Raw genomic sequence first — 24539 nt, 5'->3', positions numbered from 1 at the left:
GGTCCTAGGTTCAGTCCCTGGTACCAAAGGAGGAAGGAAAGCAATGAAGGGAGGAAGAGGAAGATCTGGGATTGGTGTGTAGTTCCACTTCCCAGTAGCATGATCTCAAGTTTGCTTTCGGGTCTGGACCACAAGACTTGGATCATAAGACTGTGCTGCTATGTCTCCCACTTGCTTATTGCTCATCTCTTAAAAGTGGATCTCTGAGGAAAGGAATACATGAGGCAGAGTCAGTTTTCTTTCTTTCCTACTTTCAGTGATGCTTTTGAGGTGCTGAAGATCACCAGCTAGGAGGATTCCTCTAAGTTTCCTTAGAGGATTGAATTATCTACCATTTGTTCTGGGGCCTGGAGGCCTCAGCAGGCAAAAGTTCTTGCCCATGAGCCAGTTGGAGGAAACCCAAGGGAGCTTTCTGCTCTGACTAGAATTTTCTTTACAAACTTCCTCCCATGGCAATATTTTCCTAACTCTTGATGAAGCAATGGTTCAGGCAACATTTTTAGCCCAATATCCTAGCAGGTGAAATGACAAAGAGGTTCAAGAGGGTTTTGTAAATCTCTGCCTCCGATGTAGTTAACCTGTAAACTACACTATAGTTGCCTTTGTTGTTTGTTGTGATGGTGCTGCCCCCTGGTGTCACCTCTGGGTAGAGGAATCATTTAAAACAGCCAGTAAGTGGATGAATTTGGGATTTACTTATCTGAAAGACTTTGGAGAACTGGGCAAAGCCCCAGGTTATGAAAGAAAGACCTTCTACCTCCAACGCACTACACAGAGCCTGTCTTCACTCCCTACCTAGCTTCTGCTCCTCCCGTGGAGAAGTAGGGGAAGCTATTAAACAGCCAGAAGAGAGTACCTGAAAAATATCCCAAGATTGGCAGACCTCGCCCACTTCAGAGTACGGTCTGTAGGACTGTGGGAAAACATTTCCTGCTTTTATTAGTTCTCAGTTTTAGCTCACTAGGGAAGCTTTTCCTTTGACTTCAACCATTGCCTAGCTCAGGTTCACTCGCACATATCTCTTTGCTCCTGGCGCTGGATCATCTCCTGGTTGCTCAGCAGATAGTCATCAATGAATGTGAAGATTTCCTCAGGGGTCACAGGTTCCACGTAGCGTTCCCGGTCAATACCCTGCTTGTCAATCAGTACCATGTTGAAGTAGTACCGAGTCAGGCGTTGGAATTGCCTAAAGAGAACAGTCCAAGGAAATATGAGACCTTATCCCGGCATTTGGCCCTCAGGGCTCTACTACCCTCTGACTTTTCACAGCTCAACTGATGGACTAATTCTTTTTCCATCCCATCCCTTGTCCCCATCCCCTCCGCTATTTTTCTCAAGTCCCTTTGCTTTTCTCTGCTCAGACCCTAAGCTCCTGCCTCCATGTGTCTAGTTCTAAACTTTTCTTTCCTCACCCAAGGTGGGGCAGCTTTCTTATAACCAAACTATGCTTCTGTTGTAGACCCCTTTAAGTGTGCTACTACATATCAATATGCAGGCTGTATGGAATAACTCCAGGAGATGCCCATCACAGACATGGTGTCCTGTACGCACCTTATACACAGCAGCCCCGAGCCTGATAAATTATCCCCTGGTTAACTCTTACTTGTAGCTGCAAGTCTGCAGTATCTTTCCTCTGAATGCTTTCTAATCTTTCCCACAGGGGCTGAATCTCTCTGTCATCACTGAGACTGAGGCTTACAGGCAGGTATTGTTTCTGGAACAGGGGTCACTGACAGATATGTTGGTCCTGAGTATGTGTGGAAGTACTGCAAGGCCAATAGTGGATAGGTACTGAGAAAAGCCAATTTCTACCACATGTCATTTATAATCTTCTCTTCCCCCAGGAGCTGATAGACATGATTCAGAGTTTAGTGCCTAAACATGCCTTGTGCTCCTTTGGAGACTGAAGGTAAAAAGATGTGGCAATGAGTCAATAGGATCTGATGCTTATCTAAGTCAAGATATCTGTGTCTAACTATCTCAGCCATGGATGGTTTCACAGTCACTATGGGTGCCTTTATGAAATCACATTTAGGGTGAGGCCTGGTAATCTGTATGTTGAACCTGCATTTGATTCTCTTGTCCCACAAGAGTTAAGAATTAACTCTCTTGTTTTAAGGTTTCCCTAAGAGTTGAGACACAAGTGCCTCAAGAGAGTAGTGTCTGCTGTTCTGCCACCTACTGCACTGCCACCTACTTCATTACCAGTGTCATGCCCATGGTTTGTGCCCACCCCTGCCCTGCGGCCTCCCAGCCTAAACCTGAGTTCCTCGATGATGCTGGATGACAACTGGTGCTCCCGGATGCGCCCCACATCCTGAGGTGGCTGCCCCACCAGCTCAATAATGGTCACGTGCCGCAGGTCTAGTCCACAGGTGGATTGCTGTGGGCGGAGAGGAGAGAACCTTTAGTGGAACTGACTTTTGCACTTAGACCTACAGCTGCTTGTCTGATTCCTCCTGGTACCACATGAAGAAGTGTGGGAGGGGCGGGGCTGCTCTTTCAATGAAGACACAATCCCAGGATCACAATGAACACAGTAGGAGATCTACACAACCTTTCCCCTCTATCATTCCTGAAGTACTTGCTCGAAAAGTACTCCTTAATTCTCCTGAAGGGCATGAAACCCCTTACAGAATGTAGAGTAGAAAAGAGGAACATAATTACTAAACTGCAGGAACATAATCATTGCTTAGCTTTCCACACTTTAAGCTAGCTAAGATTTCAATGGATGGCTGTTGTAAGATGATAATGGCTACTGTTTGTTTATGTATACACACCTAATGCTTCCTAGGAATCCTTTAATCATTGTAACAAGGCTAACAAGGTGGGCGGTGGAGTTCTTCCTCCAAGGCGGAGAGAGTAAGGCCTAAATTTGCATGGCAATAACATGGTAAGCCAAGATTCAAACTGAGGCCTGATGCAGCCTGCCTGAAGGTGTGCCCTTTACCACTAGGCTACACCTCTTGGGCCTTTTCTCTGTCCTGGGATTTCTCCGAAATAGTGCCCAGTGCTCTTTTCATTACCCTGTCTTGCCTTCCTTGCACTGGGCAGCACACCCTGTAACAGTGCCCTCCCTGGCTCTCTGTCCTTCCTTGTCCTGCAGGATCTTGTACATGCTGATTATCAGGCCGAGGTGTAAAGAGTCATTAGACATTCCCTGGTATCCATTCTTGTTTCGTCTCTGGTCTTCTTCTCTAGTTTTGATGCTCAAAATTAATGTCCTTGTCATGTTCCTGTTCTTTCTCTTGCTACCTATTAAATTGAGCTGTTGCTTTTTCCTGATTTATCTGCATAAAGGGACAAGGGCCTTTTTGGTTTAGAGCCCCAGGTTGATCCTTTTGGCGAAACCACGGCAATCATAGGCCATATTGACCTGGCAACTTGTATGATTCTGCCTTTAGAAACCCCTTCCATAGCTTTGCCTTTTACCTGGTTATCCAGCCCCTTCCAGCTCCACAGTGCTGCTGCTTTCTGTCCTGTCAGTACAGCTTGAATTCTCTTAGCAGCATAGTCCATTTTAGTCCTTTTTATAAATCCCCATGGTCATATCTATTCTGTCCTACCTATGTCTCCCTTACCTGCAAGTGGCTTTGACTAGGTATATCTTAGTATGTTAAAAAATCATCATGCAACTTCCTCATTTTACTTTGGGATATTACAGTACTTTTCCTGCTGGTAGTGGTTGAGAGCACAAATCTTGGAGCCAGGCTACCTGGGTTCAACCCCAGGTCTAACACTTACAATCTGGTGACCTTGAAAAATCATGTCATATGTTTATGCCTCAGTTTCTTCACCTATTCAATGGGGATTATAATCCCTACCTAATAAGGCTGCTGTGAGAATTAGTGGAGCAGTATAAAGCATGTAGATCAGTAACTGGTACTTACACAGCTCTTGCTGTATGTGCTTCGTAGTGTTACTGTTCCTTGAAAACACACGTGGAGTTAATCGCTGCCATTTATGTTTGATCATTGCTACCTTACAGGTCTCTCCAGAATGCTTTGCTGCACTCCCTTTTCAACTTCTGCCCAGTCCTATGCAAGTCACACCTACCATTCCTGTGACCTTATTGTCTTTTCAGTAAAAGCACAGTACTTTTTAATAATGTGCTCCCTGTGTCTCTGGTAAAACTGATCAAAAACCACCCACAAAAAGTTTGAAAGAGCAGGGTTTATGTTTCAGAGAGCAATTATTTGATTTGGAATTGTAAGGGGGTAACGTAAAAGAGTTAAGCCTTCATTAGAGTAGTAGGACTTGCCTGCAGCATAGAGATCTGCATTTTATAATATCGGTTGGAAGGATCAGGAGCTGAGATGATGAGGAGTCGTTGTTTCTCGTAGAATTGATCCAAGAGACCAGCAGCTGAGTTGACATTGACATTAATCTTCATAGCTACGGTAGAAGTGGACAGCCAGTCAGAGTATGTACTTCTTCAACCTGGGTGGCTAACCTAACATCTCAAGGAGTTCCAGTTTTGGGGTTAGCCCTTTGAGTTGTTTCTCCCTTTCCTGGGGAAAAATCCTGAAAAAAGAAACCCAGATGACTTTAATCCTTTTTTCTTGAGGTAGGAGTATTCTAGGGGGGAAAGTTAACCCTCAAAATACATATATCTCAGAACTCTCCGTTCTTCATTATATGCATTGCTATTGGAATCCTTTGCCATGGGAGTGCCTTCCAAAGTAACTCTGATCAACATGTCCACACTCCCGGTTTCCCAGTTTCACTCACGAGTGCAAAAAGGAGGTGATCCTGACCACTGGCGACTGGACTGGCAGACCCGGGAGGGAGTCCCTTGGCGCTCATAGCCGCCATCACAATGGTACTCACAGGTGGCACCATAGTTGTTGCCCGCTGAGGTGCAGGTGAGGTAACCATGCTGTGGTGGTTTCAGAACTGGACAGCGTCTCACTATGAGAGAAGAGCTCAAGTTAGGGGTAATGGTGCATGTTGAAGGTAGGGAAGGCTAAGAAAGTACCCACTTGTGGCTGTCTAGAGCAGGAGACTTGGGATGATCAGAATGAAGGGGTTTTCTATGTTTCCAAAGGCCAGTTAGGGAGCCATATTTTTTCTTAAGAAACTAAATATGAAGTAGAGACAGAGGTTCATAAAGTTTGGAAACACAGGTAAATAAAGATTGTCATCAAAACACTATCAATTTTTCTAAAAAAAATGTTATCTATATTTACAGACTTTATGGCTCTCCCATGTAAAGATGACCATTTTGTAGAATTACTTTTAGTAACAGGAATAAGTCAGAGGAATCATAATGACTGGGAAGGTTTATATAAATCATGACATAGTCTTAGAGTATAATGTTATCCTATAATTGAAAATATTTCTGAAGAATTTTTAAAGAACATGGAAAAATTGCTTGTGATAGAATGAAAAGTTAAAAAAAGTGTTGTCTGTTGGATATAATCCAACAATTTTTAAAGTATGTACAAGGAAAAGACTGGTAGAAAAATATCAAAAGGTTAAAAGCAACTGCCTCTGAATGATGGGGTAATAGAGTTTTCCCTTTTATATATTTATTTATTTTTCAAATGTACAGTGATGCTCAAGAATTATTTTTGTAATGAGAAAAGCAAAACCAAACAATGTCATACAAAGCAAAGAGGAACAATCAGGCACCCACCAACAGTTTCAGAATGAAGATTGAATATATTTGATACTTTTGAAGGCCAAGAAAAAAATAGATACAGAGCATTCTTGTAAATTTTATCTAGATTTAGGAGAATGAGAAAATCTTGTTAGAGAGTTAAGTTTTCTCTAACTTGTATATTCACATGCAATACAGTCTTTCTGAATGAGCCTGTTTGGTAAACTTGAACCCCACGCCCCTTCCCAGTATAAATGTTGTTGTTATTGTTTTAAGACAAGGTCTCGCTACATAGTTCAGGCTGACCTTGAGCTCACTTTGTAGCCCAGGCTGGCCTCGACTTGCAATGATCCTCCTGCCTCAGCCTCCCCAGTGCTGGGATTACAGGCTTGTGCCTCTATGCCTGGCTCCCACTATAAATGAAGTACGTTTCAGGCATAAAGAGGAGAGGATCTTTTGGGGTTTTTAGGTCAGAGTAGAGCAGGAATAATGAACAATATGGAAACCGAAGACTTCTTTCTGACCTTGTACTTTCACAATGAACTTGCAGCTGGCCCGGTTGTAGGCTGCGTCATAGGCAGTGTAACGAATCACATGCTCTCCTTCAGGAAATTGAGAACCAGGCTCCGGGCCACGAAGTGTCACCCTGAGTAAGACAGGGTGAAGGAGCTACTGAAGAAAATGATACTTAGAATTGAGCTCTGAGGCACGTCATCATTGTAGCCTCAGCCTGTGCAGCAGTTTCAGTGTGAGAAGCTGTAGGGCCTAGGAGAAGGTGCAGGTAAGGATGAGTGGCATGTGTGACTTAAGCTCACCTGGTGATGGTACCATCAGCAGAATCTTTCACAATGGGTGGGTCCCAGTAAACTCGAGCAGTCAGTTTCTCTGGCTCTGCCATCTTCTCACGTGAGTGGGGACAACGGATCTTGGGGGGATCAATGTCTGCCATGGTCAAAAAGCAAGTGCTGATTTATAGGTGCCCTGCCTTCCCTAATGGGAACACATTGAAGCAACACCACACACTACTAGGTGGGTTAAAAGTTCAAATTTTTCATGGAAACTGGGGAAGAAATCCTGACTTTAGGGGAAATAATCATTTTATTGCCACACTCACAGTGAACAGGAATGCCCTTTGCAGGTAGAATTCCACATGTTTGAGAACACAGTGGTAGGGTGGCTCTTTGCAGCAAGTCAACTGGGAGTAGCCAGCATTTACCTACACATACAGGCTCGCCTCCACTCCATCGCCCATCTTCCATGCAGATTCGGCTGCGGTCACCCTCTAAGTGGTAGCCTCCGGAACAGCTGTAGTCACAGCGGGAGTCAAGAAGTACCCCATTTGTGCAGGTGTAGGTGCCGCTAGTGATAAATGGTAGTGCATGGCATCTCATCTCTAAGAGAGAACCAAGTAGCAAACACAGTCCTCTATGGGACTATTTGAAGGTGATGCCTGGGCATCTAGCATAGGCAGAATAGGCAGAACCATATCAAAGACAGCAGAAAATACAGAAATCTGACCCAAACTGCCCTTACAATTTTGTTCCTAACTGTTATTTTCCCTAATCATCCCTTTATTTTTATATTATAAAGCACAGAAGCACTATTGAGGAAGCAAGGGGTGTCTCAAAGAAACAAATTACTTGTCTGAGCACTTGAAGTCTGAATCAGACCTGAATATGCATGCCAGCTGCACCTCCTACGTGATTTGTAACTTGAGTCTCATTGTCTTCATCAGTAAAATGTAGATATCAGGCAAGATTGTTGTACAGACCAAAAGAAATGATATGTATAAACCTTTGGGATTATTTAGAGCCTCGGCAATTGTTAGTTTTTGTCTCTTTTTCCTCAAATGCTCTATGCTCTTGAACATGTCTAAAGCTTGTTTTTGAGTATCATTTGGATATAAAGACATTTTTTGGCTGAAACTCACATGCTAGAGTGGGCTAGCTTTCTATCCTGGCAAAATTGGAAGTCAGGCCAGTTCCTTGGGGTCTAGTTTGTGGTATTTGATAAGGGAGGATCATATGCTTTAGACATTATATATGCCAGAGATTGCTAACATAAATTAATTATGAGCCTGTGCATGCTGGAGTCTTGTTTAAGATACCTGATACCTAAAACAAGTAGGGCCATATATTTCTTTAGATTATCTAAATTCTAATCTTATAATTGCAACTGCTGGATATTTGAATAAAGATTCTATATAAACTATATTCATTTTGCTTCTTGATCAAGCCAGACTTGAAGATCATTGCTTTCCTGTTTCCAAGTATTTGTTTTGTAAAGACCTGTGCACAAACAACCACCTCGAAATCAGAGCCAAATAAAAGGTTTGCCTCCTCAGCTGAATCTGTTTGCTTAGTATTATATAACAGTGAAGATATAGATCAAAGCATTTTCTTTTTTGTCTCTTATGAGAAAGGTCAAAAGTAGATTTAGTACTCAAATATAATAATCAACTCATTCTAAGCAACTTGGGAAATACATGTGTTTCTATTCTTTTAACTGGTTTTATGTTCATTTATAAATTATATATATATATATATGTATATATACATATATAAATTACATCCAGGCAATTTAAATTCATTTGGAAAAGTAAGGGTCCTAAGTCCTAAAAGAACTTAATTACAGTCACCCAGAAGGTTGTAGTGACTTCTTTCTTTCTAGCTATCAGGAATCTTGTCTTCTCTGTACCACCTTCTCTGACCAACCTCATTTTTCTCTGAATGCTCAGAACTTCTGCGTCTAGGGACATGACATGTGCACACATTTGGCTTTATGTCCCATTAGTGTATAAACAGCCAGAGGGTAGTTGAAGAATTAAGTTCCTGAAATGACCAATATAAGGCTCTGCACACATGGATATCCTACAGATGGTATTCAGTGATGGACATATGGACAGACAAAGCTTACTCACTAAAAGTAGGTGGGCTGTGGACCTTGAATAAAGGACAAGGATGTGAAAGCTTAAGGGAGACTTGATTTGGGATGTGTGTGTATTAGCATCCCTATATTCTAGCCTTAGGGTGCCCTCTTTTTGACTTACAGAAGAGAATAAAGAATAGCACATGTTTCATAGCTGCACTAACTAAGCTTTCTAAGGCTATAGGCCAGCAAGTACAGCATTTGAACACAAATAGAAGATTGTAGGACTACATATCTTTGGGAATTCTAGAAGGTAGCCCAGGTCCATATCAGGGCCCAGGGACAAGGCTTAGCCTTCTACATGGACTCCTGGGTTTCCTGAGTCAGCAGGGATGGCTGCTACTTAAATGCCCATTTGCTTGGACACTAACCACAGGAACAGAAAATAAAGTAGGATGTAAGGGTGAGAAAAGGCTCTTGGAGGCCTATGGAAAATTTCCACTTTGCACTTGGAAGAACATCACGGTAACACATTTAGGTGTATATTCGCAATGGCTGGTTGGTAAGCTTTTCTCATAGGCACACATCAGCGTATACACACTTATAACTTACGTCTGCAGTAGGCTGTTCCAGACCAACGACGGCTTGGCAGGCATTGCACTGACCTCTGTCCAATCAATCGAAAGCCCCGGTCACAAGTGAGCTCACACCGTGTGCCTAGACTGCTGTGATAATTCCCTCCCCTCGGTGAGTAGCACGTGGCTTCTCCGTCTTGGATACTGAATCTATAACACCACCGAGGGACTGTAGCAATAGAAGAAAAGTAGTGTATTCAAAACAGTATATTGTTGGTGAAAGGGCGGACACATTAGTCAATGAAATACACCCACACAACTATGCCAAAATGATTTTTGACAAAGGTGCAAAAACAATTTGTAAGGTTTTTCAAACAAATGGTGCTGGTGCATATAAAAGAAACAATCTAAGTCTCAAACTTTATACAAAAATTAACTCAAGATGGATGACAGACTTAGATGTATAAAGGAAAGCTATAAAACTATTAGAAGCAAACATAAGAGAAAATCTCAGGGATCTAGAGGTAGAGAATAAGGTCTTAGACATTATACTAAAGCACAATTCATAAAACAAAATGTCTATAAATTTGACCTTGTTAAAATTAAAACCTTTCATTGTGTATAATGCACTATTAAGAAATCATAGACAAGGTACAAAATAGGAGAAAATCTTTGCAAATCATATATCTAGCAAAGGACCAACACCTAGAATACAGATAAAACTATCAAAACTCAGCAATATAATAGCAAACAGAAGTTTGGTAGTTTCCTATAAATGTAACACCAAATGTTCTTAGGAAGAGAGGTTCACTTTCCATATGTCCGTGATATCCCACTTAAGGTATTTACCTAAGTGAAATGAAAACTTGTGTCCATACGAAATTCTGTACACAAATGTTAAAGTACTTGTGGTTTGGGGGTTATTTGCAAGGGGAACAATATAATACAGGACACATATTTTAAAAGATCACTTATAATAATCACCCAAAGAATCATACACAAGAAAGTGCAGAAAATCTGTCCACATACTATAGACCAAGAATCCAGCTGAGGGCTGGATCCCGCGATAATGTCCTGCATGAGTCCAGCTGAAGACCTAGAGCCCATAACAATGCCTCCCACGAATCCAACTGGAGGCCTAGTTTCCATAACAATGTCTCATGCAGGCCTGTTTCATGGATCTGCACTGTGAAGGCCCAAAGGTCAGTGGTGGAAACTAGAAAGTCTGTGCCAGCAGGATGAAGTATCTGTGCTAGCAGGCTGAGTGATCTGAACTGGAGCCAGGAAGTGGTGCTCAAAGTAAGAACCAGAGCTGCCCCAAAAAGTTCCACAACCATCCTCAGCAATAGTGAGGTCCCAAGCTCCTCCGATGATGAGGAAAGCCAACATGACAAGCTTCTGCAGGATACTGGCAGTTCACCATCTTCCCCTCTGGAGCCAGGAAGTAATGCTCAAAGTGTAGACCAGGGCTCCCCCAAAGTGAACCGAAGCTATTCTCAGTACCAACAAGGTCCCGAGCTCTTTAGAGGATGAAAACAGCCAAGTTCATCAGGAAAGCCAGCATGATGAGCTCCTCCAAGAGAACCAACAGCCTTCCTCAGATCCCAGCCTTCCTCCTTCTTCTCCAATTCTGCCTCTTATGCTGCTGCCAACAATCCCCAGGTGAGCCTCCCACGCCCAGCACCATGCTTACTCAGTTCAGCTGGGGGTTATAAGTTGACCACCAGTTGTCAATCCACCACAATACTTTTATTAATAATTGTTAAATGCTGGGAACAACTCAAATATCTGTGGGTGAATGGTTAAACTAAATGAGGTTTATACATTTGGTTCTTCTTCTTAGGAGAGAATATTTTTTATGTCTTCTATTCTGAGTAAGTACCTTGAAGATAGTGATACAAAGTGTATTAACTATTGTTATTCTCTTATTATTTTGTTATGGGATTTTTATTTTTTCATAAAATAAAAAATATAAAAAAAGAATGAAATGCTTACATATGCAACAACATAGATGAATCTCAAATACATTTTAGGAAGTTAAGGAAGGCAAACTCAGAAGAATACATACCATAGTATTCCATTTATATGACAAAGACATAGGGGCACATATAGGCAAAAATACAAGGGCAGATTACAGATCAGTGCTTGCCAGAGATCAGTGGTAGCAGTAGAGGATAACCCCAAACGGGCAACACTGGGTAAGTTTTTGAGAAGATGGGACTGTTTTATACTATGGTGGTAGGTATCTCACTTCATGCCTCTGTGAAAACTCACAGTACTCTACATCAAAGAAATAAATTTTACTATAGGAAATTTAAAACAAATAGTTTTTAAAATAACATGAAAATGTAAATTTGAGAAAAGGGAAATGACATCAAAAAACTCTGCTTCAACATAAAAGTCTAATCACATTTCAGTTCTGAGTACAAAAGGTTACATGGCCATTACAACATAAAGGCATCATAAAGATGCTTCATTGGCTCTTACAAAATAAATGTCTCCTCAGTGGGTTTTGGTTTCAATGGGACATATAAAAACCAAAGAAAGGCCACCTGCCCAAAGATGTTTACATAGCATGGCACGGATGTGCTTGCCTAGGGTTGGGAAAGCTAAAGCCCCATGTAAGCTGATTTGATTCCAAAATCCTAGGGATAAGAAAGTGAAGCCTTACATAGAAAGTACACTAGAAGCTACAGGAATAAAGGGAGGCTAGAGCCTTTGCTTGAATGCAGCTAGAGAATGAAGACAGATGACAGTGAGAAAACTGTTCTTCAGCCAGCACCGCACTTGGGACTTCCACGGTTAGTTTTGATCCTGTGGCAGTGACAGGATTTGTATCTGGAGACACTGACACCAACTCCAAAGTACAAAGTTTCCTAAGCACTGTGTTGCCGAACTGTCACTTATAAGGCCACAACACATCGCAGAGACCTTATATGGCAGACTGAGACCTCAACAATCACTTCCATTTTATTTCTCCCCTGTATTCTATCAAGAAAAATACGTCTGGTTAAAACTGATAGAAGAAGCAACATGGTAAAGGGAAATATAAAGTTGAAGGTATGGGGCTGGGGATTTAGCTCAGCGGCAAAGCGCCTGCCTGGCAAGCGCAAGGTCGGGAGTTCGGTTCCCGGTACAGACAAAAACAAAAACAAAACAAAACAAAAAAAAAAAACAAAGTTGAAGGTAAATACTGAGGCAGTAAGAGAGGCCAAGCCACTGTAAATAAGTTCAGTTTTGCTGGCCCAGAGGAATCCTGGCATAAAGACAAAATATTGGAAGGCTGGAGAAAAGCAAAACCACAATTTTCAAATAAGGAAGAAGAGCCTCTGGGAACTTTGGCCTGGTGATACAGCACTGATAGTATACTATTCTAGAGTGTATGAAGGTGTTATTAGTGGTTAGACAGAGAAGTGCTGATCTCTAGGAGCCCTCAAGAACAAGTAATACCAGACTGCCTACATTTCTAATTTGGGCAGGGCCACCAGGCCGGTAGAACAGGGGAGATGGGAGGTATGTTATGTGGAAGCAAATGAGGCACATGACAATGCTTTTCATGCCAGTGATGTGGCTCAGAGGACAAAATACTGGAGAGGTGCCAAAATGGTTGAAGAGTTTCATAAACGGCTGGACGACTGCACTCAAAGAATACTGACTAGAAACTGAAAGTAACAATGTGATTAGATACTGCGTACAACAATGTGTGCTAGGAAATGGGTTCTCTGTATGGAGTATTTTCCCTACCTATGTACCATGCTATATACTTTTCTTTTTTTATGTTATCTCATATAGTCGTCTCACATCCCTTTGAGGTAGGGATATGTTTATCTCTGTTTGTCAATGAGGAAGTAACTTGCCCACAGTTCCTCAGCAAGTAAGGAACAGGGCTGAAATTTGTCTGCTCTAAAAAATCCGTGTTTCTAAGAATACAATTTGCCATTGCAGCTGCTTTCTTGAAGTACATATAAACTGACCTCCTTTTGGGAGAAGTAGTATATCCACATGTTTCAAATCCCAGTTACTCAGTAAAATGTTCCTCTCTCAATCCTATGCCCATGCCTACACTCACTTTGTCTCCTCCCAAAGAATCACTATTAACAGTTTCTTTATGCATATACTGTAAATGTTGGTAGAGTGTCTTATTGTGCCCTTCTTTTAAGCACATAGAATAGCATATTATGCCTACTCTTCCTACTAGTGTTTATTCAGGAGGGTGCTAAGGATGGAATGCAGGACCTTGGGATGCTAGGCAAATACTTTACCATGGAGCTCCATCCCCAGCTCTCTCCTTTGCTTCTTAAAATAAACTGAACAGTGTATTTTAAAAGATCTTTCCATATTATTACACAAAGGCATTCAATTTATTTCAATTAAATCACATTTGTAATATACTGAGTTCAGTGATTGGCATATAATAGGTATTTGTCCTGGATCAAAGAGCTGGAAAGGTTCTCTTTTTAGGGCATATAAAGAAAAGAAAGCACTGACAACAGGGTTGAAAAGGCCTTTCCTGTGATTATCTTCAGATAATCCAGGCAAAACGACTAGTTTGCCCAGGGCTGAAACAAGCTGTGTGGGGAGCAGCAGCGCAGCAGATTGAGGTTGCACCTCAGAGAAGGGTTTCTGACCCTGAGCTAGGTTTCATGATAAGGTAATGACAGGAAGTACAAGATTAATGAAAATGATACCAAACTGCGTGGGTAGTTTACTCTACAATAATGATGTGCTTTTAATTGGTTAGCTCTTCTTCTCATCTTTTGAAAACAATGAGTTACATTTTTAATAAAAGACATGGAAAAACCATGCTTTTAGATCTGAGTTTAAATTCTTGCTCTGTCACATCTAACCTCTGCAACTCTAAATTTAAATTCCCTTAGTTTAGTTTCCCGATCTGTGAAATGGGGGATAATGAACCATTAGCCACAGCCTTAGGACTGTGGTGAGAATCAAATGACATTTGTAAAATATCCAGCCCTACAAATAGTATTTCCTAAATCAGTGTCTGTGTTTAAGACACTGTCTCACCTGTTTTCAGGAGACAAGACACTGTGGCTTGCTTCCAGCATTATTTTCTGGCATGTTCCTGTGACACACAGCTGCCAACTCAAGAGTCTCCAAATGACAGAGTGTTTTAAAACACTACAGTTGCAGAACTGTTGATTATGAGGTCACAAAGGCCTTAGAGGGGAGTCCAGGACCTCATTTTGTAGTTTTCCTGGCCACTCATCATTGATAACCTCATTTAATTTGTTGTAGGTGCTGAGGTTAGAATTAGACAGCAAGACTAATGCCACTATGTTAGTTGCATTTAAAAAAATGGCTTAATGGTGATTTTTTTTAAAAAAAAATCCTTCCAACTAGGATTCCAACTAGGATTTTTAAAAAAATATCCTTCCAACTGCCTATAGGATATCTTTACCAAACCAGTTCACTTTCATAGCCTTGCCTTCTGAGAGGAATCTTATAATTCTCCCAGGTATTCCAGGGTCATGCTAAGCTGCTAAGCTGCCCAGGCTGGGGTCAAACTTGCAATTCTTTTGCCTCAGACTTCCAGAGTGCTGGGATTACAGGTGTATGCCACCATGCCCAGTTCAGACACTAGTTGCTTTCATGATGTACCTCATGATACATCAGATCTGTAACAGGTCTTGTCAACCCCTTCTTTGAATATTTCTGGGGTACCTTCTTTCTTTATTTTTCATGCCATTCTGGGGATGGAACCTGGGCCTTACACAAGCTAGACAAGTATTCGACCACTGCCTTACGTCTACAGCCCCTCTGGAGCATATCCTTACTCTCCATTTCTTTGCCACTACCCTCAATAATCTTTAGCCAACTTTACCATAACTGATTCCTGGAGAAACTGCCTAACTCAGGCTCGATGCCATTTTTTAATTAGTGTTTGTTTGTAACACATTACAGCTATAGCTACATTTGTTTGGGGGAGATTGGCATATAGAAGAAACATATCTTACGTTCAATCTCTTTATCCACCCCAAACCTATGCTCCCTCCTTCCCTCCTCCTTATCCCATTCCCCATCTCCAACAGGTCTGTTTTTTATTTCCTATACCTATCGTTCATTTAACTCTTTTTTATGTTTTATATTTCTCTCATATAAGAGTAACCACATGACATTTGACTTTCTATGTCTGACTTATTTCTGTTAATATTATGGTTTCAAGTTCGATTCATCTTCTGGCAAATGGCACAATTTCATTCTTTTTTCTGACTGAATGGTATTTCATTACGTACATATACCACATTTCTAGCCACTACTTTCTGAGCAGAATAACCAGGTTAATGTTCTGAAATTACCATTGACGTGTCACTCCCTTGTACAAAATTATGATGGCTCCTTATAGCTCCTAGTACAACAGCTACATTGTTATGAGTGGCTTGCCAAGCATAGAAACAGAGAATCAGAAGTAGAGAGGATATTAGATATCACTGGACCTACTTTTCCTTCTAGTGCAGGAATCATTAGGATTCTCATGGGCAGTCCACCTGCCTTACCTTAATCAGGTTCCTAGATCGTGGAGGCTTTCTGAATTTGATTTCACTTTATGTTCTACTTTGTTCTCTACTACTTGCTGCATATTCCATCACCTCTTGTCAATCTTGTTTCTTCTTAGCTCCCTCCTCTAATGGCTTTCTTCTTACCTCTATATCATTGGCCATCTGCTTTGTCAAATGTCCTCTCCTCCACTTTTCCACTCTCAGATTTGCACTCATCATTCGATGCCTAGCCTGTCCTCTTTCGTGATCCCTTCTTCTCTTCTTCTTAACTCCTATCACATTTACTGCTGCCACAGAGCTTCATACTTACTTGTCCTATATGTGCTAATTTCATCCGCTCTTAATGCCCCTCCATAGAATGTGAACTCCTTCAGTGGAGCTAGCTTCTATCTTAGACTTTGTATCACCCAGGACTTACTTAGGCATAGAGTAGGTACTCTGTCAATACTTAATGATTAATAATAAATAGGCAACCTGCATGAGAGAGAGGTAAAGTCATATAGCGAGTCAGTAACCTAGTTCATGTTTAGCAGTCACAGCCCCTGTCCAGTGCTGCAACTGACACATGTAAGCCAAACCTGGGTAAACATGCTTCAAGGAGGGGCCCAAGCCTCAGGCCTTCCCGAACCGGAGAAACAGTGAGGATTACCTTGGTAGTCTAGGCGAGGAGCCTGCGGGACCTCTTCTGTATGTACTTCATTGTAGCTTTCATCTGGATAGTAGCCTGAACCTAGAATAAAGAAGACAATATCAAGAATGTGTTGGTTTTCTCACTCAGGAGCTTCTCACCTCCTCCCCAGCCCCCATCTTTGTATTGTCCTGTGCACCGCATTGGCAGGCAGGCAGGTGACTTGTAAAAGCTGAAGAAATATACTGTGTGCACCTCAGCATATCAGAGGGCAAGTTCATGGTTGGCGTCAGTGGTAGCACTAGAGGATTCCTTTCAAAAGAAAAATAACTGAATTTCTTGACCATCTATCAGTTGTGTGAAACTTGATTATGAATGATCCATTTTTCTTGATATAACATACACGTCTTATGAGACACTGATGACCAAATTCTGAAGATGGACGGTTTTTCTAGGTAGGAGGAGAAAATAGAGTCTAAGGGTCCTCCAAAGTCCTTAGAGGAAAACAATCACTCAAGCTCCCACGACCCCACAGGGCATGAGCATTGTCACCTGATGGCCCTTGGTGGGGATGGCATGCTAAGGCACAAAGGATGGCTCAAAAGGCAAGAAGGAACGAGTATAGTGTCATGAGCATTTTTTCTTGGCTTGGAGAAAAGAGGAGGGAGACGTTTTTACTTTTTGGCTGTGCTGGGGAATTGGTACCAGCCTTAAGCCTGCTATGCAAGCACTCTACCACAGAGCTACACCCCCAGCCTAAGTCAGAGTCCTTTGAATAAATTTCTGTTCATTTAATGAACAAGAGCTTTGGCAGCAAGCTGATGAGCTAGTGAACATTCCTAATCCACCTCTATCTAGTTAAGCAGCCCAGTCCCTGTTGTGCGCAGGTCTGGGGCTGTCTGGGAGACTAAACAGTTTGTTCCACCAGATGGCAGGAACTCGGTCATGAATACGAACTAACTGAAAATCAACTTGGTCATTTCTGGAGTGAAGTCTGTGGAAGCCTTTGTCTAGTCTTCCTGAGCTCTAATGTGAGCACAGGAATGGGGCAGCAAGCCTTGCTGAAGCCCGAAGACAATTCTCCATTTCCAGGAGTCTGTGCTTCCAGGACAGGGCTGGGTTTTGGTGCTGGAGCCCATTAGCCTGTGTAAACAATCAGACCGCAGGTCTGAATCCTCTCTAGGAAGAGCCACAGGGCCCCCTGCACTAAAGGGTGGAGCACAGGGCTAGATGATGTAGCTTCTCTGTTCCTCACAGGCCCAGACAGGGGGTGTGGGGGGAATTGGGAAAGTAGTCTAACTTGGTGAACAAGGGAATGAATCAAATTGAAGGTTTGCCTTATGAAATCATGTCTTTGTTGGTTTGCCCTCATTCCAAAGGAAAGAGTTCATTTTAAAATTTTTCTTTTTTTTTCCATTTCCCATTTTGGTTTTTCTGGATTGCTTTTATTTCTCCTTAGGCCTTGTCTTCCTTGGGTTCTCTTTTCTCACATGGGAGGATATTTTGTGAGGCATGAAATTCTTGTCAGCTGTTTCAGTTTAGGATTAGGTTCAAAGCTTTACAGCTCCTGTAAACAGGAAGCCAGATGTATGTGATTTCCTAAAATATTAGGTCTCCCCACTCTGTTAAAGGGTTAGCTTGTGAGAAAATGCTCAGCAGGGAGGAAACACCTGTTTACTGGAAGCAAAAACAGAAGCCTGTAGCCGGATAACAATAACAATAACAGCAAGGATGACTGCTAACATCACTCAGCTCCTACTCTGTGTTAAGCATATGTTATCTCATTATGTCACCATAGCATCTTAATGGGTACACATGAAAAAGCAGGTGCAGAGGAATTTAGGGAGTTCCCCAAGTTCTCCCAGCTAATAAGTAGCAGAGCCGGCATCCCAGCTCAAGTCTGTTTGACTCCTGTATACCAAACTTCAACAGTAAAAGTGGCAGTAAAGAGGAGCTTTTGACAATGGCTTACAGGGAAAAATATTTCCTGCAATCCATCTTTTTTACTCTTTGTGTGCAGGACTAAAGGCCATCAAGCACTTTACACTTTTCCAGAATGACAGCAGATGTTGGAAAACTGAGGGAAAGACTTAATTAGATAATAACAATGACCCATCAGATTGGGAAAGTAACTAGCCCACTGACAGTTTTCCCTTGTGCCAGGAATGACTTGGGCCACTTCACCACCTTTAGCTTTTCAAATTCTCCTCTAAATCTACCTTTGAGTATTTTATGCATGCATTAGGGTGCTAAGGTTGGGTGTACGAATGAAACTAGAGGGGCACACTCCTTACACTATTCCATCTGTTTACCCTTCAGCCTTGGGAGGGGAAGGGCTTGAACAGTATTTTTCTTTCTTTAGATCATTCAGTCGTTGGTTTCTGATGCTCTGTTACTAAGTTTCTCCAATTTCGATAGCATAGGCAGACCCTTTAGGCACTGTTTTTTCTAAATGTATGGTTGGAAATGTAATTGGTAGAGGAAGTCTATTTTTAGATCAACATTAATGCTTGTTTCATAATGACAAATACAGTCTGACTTCTTGGACTGAACAGATATGCCGGTACTCTTTGCTTAATTTATATTCTTAAACCTTCCTACTCTTTAAGATTAATCTTGGGCCCTTTTACTGACTGCTCCTGAATCTACAGTTGGCCGCTTTCCTTTTGCCATTTCCACTTGAGTATGGGGCTATAGAGTGAATAAAACAGTCCCGGGTGCATAGGGACTGCTCAATATTTGTTCAATGAGTGAATGAACAAATGAATGGAGGTAACCCCAGCTGCTGAGCTAGCTATGTAGAGGATAATCATAGGAATCCCAAACGTCCCTCACCATGTAGTCAAGTAAGGCTACAGAAACCTCACCACCCTGGACTCTTGACCAGAAGTAGTGACCCTGGTTACTCAAGTGATATAAGGAGTCCCTCCTTTGCAAACAGCTCTTTGAGAACTTCAAATGAATCTGAGTTTTAAAATAATGACATTGTATTCAGAACTCAAACAGCTCAGGCTTTTGTCCCAGGAAAGGCAAAAGCCTTTGCAAGCAAGGTTTCATACAGGTGTGCATAACTGGGTTTTGAGCCACCTAATCTCCACTCCCTTGGGCCAGTGGTCTTTGGCCGGATTTTAGTTTTCCACATTTAAAGTGAAGCTAGAGGGAGGTTGGGAGGACAGATGCATATTTATCTCCCGGAGACCTGGGGCTCCTTTGCCCCCAGTATGTGCTTTGCCAAGGGCTTGATTTGAATTTCTTCTTCTCAGTGTCAGCCCTTGTGCTTCATCCTCTATAAATCCAGGTTAAACCAAAAAGGGAAAAAGTTTGCATGTTTATTCGAAAAGTTGATCCAGCTGTTCCAGACAAACAACACTACTGCCAAAGGCCTCCATCAGGAGCTAAGAACATGTGGAAAATTTTAGCTTGCAGTGACTGTGGCTATGCTGGGGGAAGTTTGTTATTTATTCATCTTTGGATGTTTTCCTAGCCCTACTGGTTGGGCCTGTCTCATTTCCCCAAACTCCGCAGCCCCTGGGAGGCCAGAGACTGCAGGCCACAGAATATTCTTAGCGCTTGGAATGCCGGCTGGGCCTCATCAAAAGCCTGTCAGCTCATTATCCTTCCCTCATCCCTCCCCTTCCCTTTCTCATCTCCTCACTGCGTTTCTTCTTCACTCCCTGTGTCTCTAGAGGTTCAGAGTGAAACATTCAGGAATCTGGAAAAGTCCACCCCTTCTGAAATAAGGAACAAGCCAGAAAAAACTGGGGAATTCCTGATTAAATGACCGGTATCAATGTCATTAACAGCTTTAGCCAGAGGGGGCCCTAAAAATCTCATAAACAAGGTCCGGCAGGGAAGAAAAAAGGGAAAGAAGAACTGTGATGGATCCATGTTTTCTTTAAATAGTTTGCCTGTCTCTATTTATTTTTCAATGAGATGTGTAGTCTAAGTACTATTTCTGTATTCTTTAAAAGGGTATTTGACTCACAAAGGAATTAGTGTTAATTAAGATTTGACTCACAGAAGACTTACTAGAAAAAAGGTTTTCCAGAGAGTTGAGTACAAAACAGTTGAGACAGTAGCCTCAAAGACCGTGTTTCTAAACCTTCATTTTTATTCCAGCACATCCTATTTTCAAATAGCTCTTGTTAGGGTGCCTCAAAGGCATTCCTTGGTAGCTGTTGCAATGGCTAGTAATATTTCTTGTCCTTTAATAGCTTTTATCTGTATCTAAAATAATAATCTCTCATTGTAGTGTACTTGTTGTCCAAGTCCTGGTGTTAGGCCCTGACCTTCTTGGAAGTAACAGACAACAGCTTCTACCACTTACCTGCATACCATGTTGGTGTCACTGTCGGAACAAGGAAGAGCAGCAGAAAGAGAGCTCCTCCTCGAGTTAGCTGAGCAGCCATCCTTGCGAGGAGGGGTTAGGGAAACAAGAATAGGGCTACGGGTCTAGAAGTACCAGAGTGAGGAAAATGACTTTCAGAAGTCAGCCATCTATGAATTTCCAAAAGTGGGAGGAAGCAGAAATATGGGATCTGTGAGGAAAAAGAGAAAGTTTAAAATTAATGAGTGCGTGTTATATCACCCTTCTCATAAAGATTTTCTACTTTATAGAATAATAATTCTCTTTGTTAGTTGTGGTGCCTTTGCTGGTAGAGTCAGATGCAAATGTACCATGGTCCAAGTTATAGGGAGGGACATTGCAATACCTAGAGCAGGAAAAGGCTGATATAAAGTCATGCAGAACCAGGGCAGAATCTGACCATGTACAGGCTGCCAGTGAATGGTTTTCCCCATCCAACTAATATTTCCCAATCACTAATCTGGGGACATATTAGCACATATGATCTAAGAACTCTGGAATCACACAGATCTGGAGATAAATCCAATTCTGTCACAACTTATTTGAGCCTCTGTTTTCTCATCAATGAAATGGAAATAATAGTCGCATTATTTAGCCTGTAACACAACAAAGGAAATCAGTATGTTTGAGATGATTATTACCAACTTCATACTAGACAGGACTGGATATTTGCCTTTTCTAGTCTCACAGGCAGTAACCAGACCTCGGCTCTGTTCCTAGCACTGGGTTTTGAGGCTTAGTGGTTTGGTAGTGCTTATGGTTTGCAGCTCCAGCCTAACCTTCTAGTTTTTATCCCGCTGAGGCAGCAGGAAGTCAGAGAGGTTGGGAAACCTGTTGAACTCAATGAAGAGAGGGTGAGCAGTCTCCAACTGCCCTCTCACTTCCCATCCTGTCCTCATTCTAATGGGGTGAGAGCTTTTTGTGGTTCCCTGTGGGAAGATACTTAGTAAATATGAGTATTAAAACTTACCACCATTGGTATAAATTGGCCACTGAACCTTTCAGCAAGCACCCATGTACCCATACACCTTCAGTGAAATGCAGTGCTCAGAGGAGGAGTCAGTCCCAGGAATAGAGAGAAAACGATAGAAGATTCTGGCCAGAGTCTCTAAAGGGACATGCAAAGTCCAAGAAAGGCAAGAATTCATTTCTCAGTTCATAGATACTTGGCTTTGCAATTTATCTAGAGAGAGGCAATTAAATGAGATAGAGAAAAAAGTGAGAGAGCACGAGGGAAGTAAGGAAGGTGAAATGATGTGGAAAGGATGCTAGAAAGAAAGGAAAATCTGATAGCTAAAGATAGGAGATGGATTATAGAAAAAGGTAACAAAAGGACAAGAAAGAGACTCAAGGAAGCTCCAGGACAATGAACAACTAGATAATCACTGACACTTTCTCCACATCTAGGCTCGATTCTGTTAGTTTGTTCTTGAGCAGGAGCTTTGCATTTTTCAGAGCAGATACTGTGCTCTGAGTCTGGGACCCCTTACCTGCCCACCTCCTCCCTGATCTCAGATTGAAAATGTGACTCACCGGAGTCAGCCAACTCTCTGCTGTGGGTCGAGAAGGCAGTGGGAACATGTGTCTGCAGCCAGGTCACGGCACAAGCAAAACCAGAATAGGATCCAATTTCAGAAAAGAGCTTCTTCCCCTCTTCAACTCGCAGCCCTATCATCCATCTTCTGGGTCTCTTTATCTCCTAATGCTGTGAAACAGGGGAGTGTAGTGTGGGGAGTTAATTGCAGATCTTACCTGTTTATAGGGTTTTTTTGTTGGTCTCTTTCTCTTCCTCCTTCTCCTTTCTGTCTGTTCCTCTCATAAGTCGGAAAAAAAAATCTTCTACTTTAATATTCCTACAACGAGTGGCTCCTGGTCTGTTCCAGCCTCCAGGATTCTGTTAACACTGCCCAGATGTTAATACTTCCACATCTGCCAAAAGTTGCCTTAAAGGTATATTATCCGCAAAGCTATAGCTCGTCCTCCCTAAGAGAAGGGTTTTGGAGAGATGAGGGAGAAGAATCAGAAGGATTAGAGGAACTCAGTCTGTCTGCTGTGGAACAGGGGGAAGTGTGAGTGGGACTGGCCACAAGCCCGTGCGTATAGTGATGACTAACAGGCTGGTTGAAGGGCTTCCAGAGCAGTGCGTCGCTGGGGAACACTACTTCTTATTACTCAGTATGACATCAGGATTGAATGAAGAAGAATTTCACAAACTCCAATAAGAGGGAGGGCAGTTTGATTGATTTCAAAATTCCCTGGAATTTTCCTCTGTAATTCCTTAGTACTCAAACTCCAAGTTGCTTTGCTGTCCATATGGTACAGGTCAGACCCAGCCTAACACCCTAATTTTTCTGGACCTCAGTTGCTAATAAGATTATGTTGTTTACACAGTATTACCAAGTACTCGTGTGTGTGTGTGTGTGTGTGTGTATGTGTGTGTGTGCGTGTAGTGTAGTGTTGGGGAACAAAATCAGGGCCTCAAACATGTCAATCAAGCATTCCCTCATCAGCCTTACTATGCACTTCTTGCCTGAAGGCTCAAGACTGATTTCTCGTGCTAAGAATGGAGGGAAAGTGTGCCTAGAGAGGCTTTTAGGGGAGATTTTTAAGTGAATCTAAATTATATGTGGATGGCAAAGTGGAAGCCATTGCTAAGCTGTTTTCCAATGGTCTCTGACAGAGGCTATGTTTCTCTTCACTACGCAAGGTTTCTTCATCTACAGCTGGTAATGAAATTATTCTTGCATAGTAGAGACCAACTCCTTAAATTCTTTTCTCTTCACAGTTTATGTGTCTATCTCTCAAAAAGTCAGTGGTTGTAAGTGAAAAAAAAATAGCTGTGGTAGAAAAGCTTTCTTTCCTCTGTACACAAGCAAATTGGTAACCCTTTCTTGTCATCAAGGGAAGAATTGTGCTTACAATAATACAAAGATCAGGAGCACACCTGAATCTGTTTGATTTCCAAATCACCAATAACAAATATGTACTGAATATCTACCATTGTTCAACAGTGTGACAGCAAATTAAAGAAGCAGAATACATGATCTCAGCCTCATTCATTCGATAAATTTATCAAGCATCTAGTGTGTCAAGGATGGTGAACATAATGAGACTGACAAAATCCCTTACCTTTTAATATATCTAATTAATTCAACAAATATTTGATAAGCATCTATAATAAATGCTTACCTTGATGCCACACATTGTTTTAGGTACCTGAGAGGCATCAGTGAAGAAAAGAAATGAAAATTGCTGCCCTTATGGGATGGAGGAGAGACGTTGAACAAAAATTTTTCTTTCAATTCTGTACGTTCAGGGAATCTTTATTGGTCATCTACTATAAGGCAATCGTTGGGAATACAATGATGAACATGGAATATATGAAAGGAAGGAAGGGAAAAGAAAAAAATGCAAAAAGAAGGGTAAAATGGAACCAAAGTTTTTGTAAATAAGGAGGGGAAGACAGGTTGAGGGGAACGGAGGGGAATGGGAAAAAAAGAAGAATCATGTACAAGTACAGATTCCCTATGATGAATGTGATCATTATGCATAACTAAATTGTACCAATAAAATTAATTAATAAAACAATTTAATATGAAACCTCTCAGCAGTCACTGAAGTTTACTTTTAAAACTATATTAAATACAGAAACTGACTTCTCTATTCGAGTTCTCAGCAAAACACGAAGAGGTTAGACTAGAAACAACTTTTTTAGAAAAAATGCTTGGAATTCTGAATTCTGGTACCATTCAAAAATACTTTTAATTTCTATGTGCCATGAATTATATATTATGAGCTTTTTTGAGAAGAAAGTAAGATCAAGGATGAAAATGAGTCATAGAAACTCTGACAAGAGTTTATGGAAAAAAGTAAATGAAAAACACAGAAGAGAATTTCAGAAAATGAATAAAGGCAAAAAATGAGAGACAATAGGAAATAAAAAGACATTCCTATTGAAAAAACTAATTTTTAAAACTATAAA

General features: G+C 41.6%; 1 protein-coding gene across 3 annotated transcripts; it reads right to left on the bottom strand.

The window, feature by feature from the left end:
• Positions 1-676: 676 nt before the first annotated feature.
• On the bottom strand, positions 677-22663 carry Srpx2 (sushi-repeat containing protein, X-linked 2). Of its 3 annotated transcripts, none has more exons than XM_005406933.2 (11): positions 22091-22660; positions 20519-20729; positions 16213-16293; positions 9083-9274; positions 6819-6995; positions 6418-6544; positions 6127-6248; positions 4732-4911; positions 4262-4395; positions 2262-2383; positions 677-1186 (listed from the first exon to the last, which is right to left on the bottom strand). In XM_005406933.2, the coding sequence occupies exons 2-11, from the start codon at positions 20598-20600 to the stop codon at positions 1006-1008; spliced, it is 1398 nt and encodes a 465-aa protein (XP_005406990.1). In that variant the 5' UTR covers positions 20601-20729; positions 22091-22660; the 3' UTR covers positions 677-1005. The 3 variants fall into 3 exon arrangements, with proteins under 3 accessions (XP_005406990.1, XP_005406991.1, XP_013361315.1); XM_005406934.2 differs by having other exon boundaries at positions 22310-22660; XM_013505861.1 differs by lacking the exon at positions 6819-6995 and having other exon boundaries at positions 22091-22663.
• Between the last annotated feature and the right edge of the window lie 1876 nt (positions 22664-24539).

The sequence above is a fragment of the Chinchilla lanigera genome, unplaced genomic scaffold (genome assembly GCF_000276665.1).
Source record: "Chinchilla lanigera isolate Chin_1 unplaced genomic scaffold, ChiLan1.0 scaffold00102, whole genome shotgun sequence".
In the NCBI taxonomy this organism is placed as follows: domain Eukaryota; kingdom Metazoa; phylum Chordata; class Mammalia; order Rodentia; family Chinchillidae; genus Chinchilla; species Chinchilla lanigera.
Note: the sequence above shows the minus strand (reverse complement) of the source record. Positions and strands in the feature narration are given on the sequence as shown.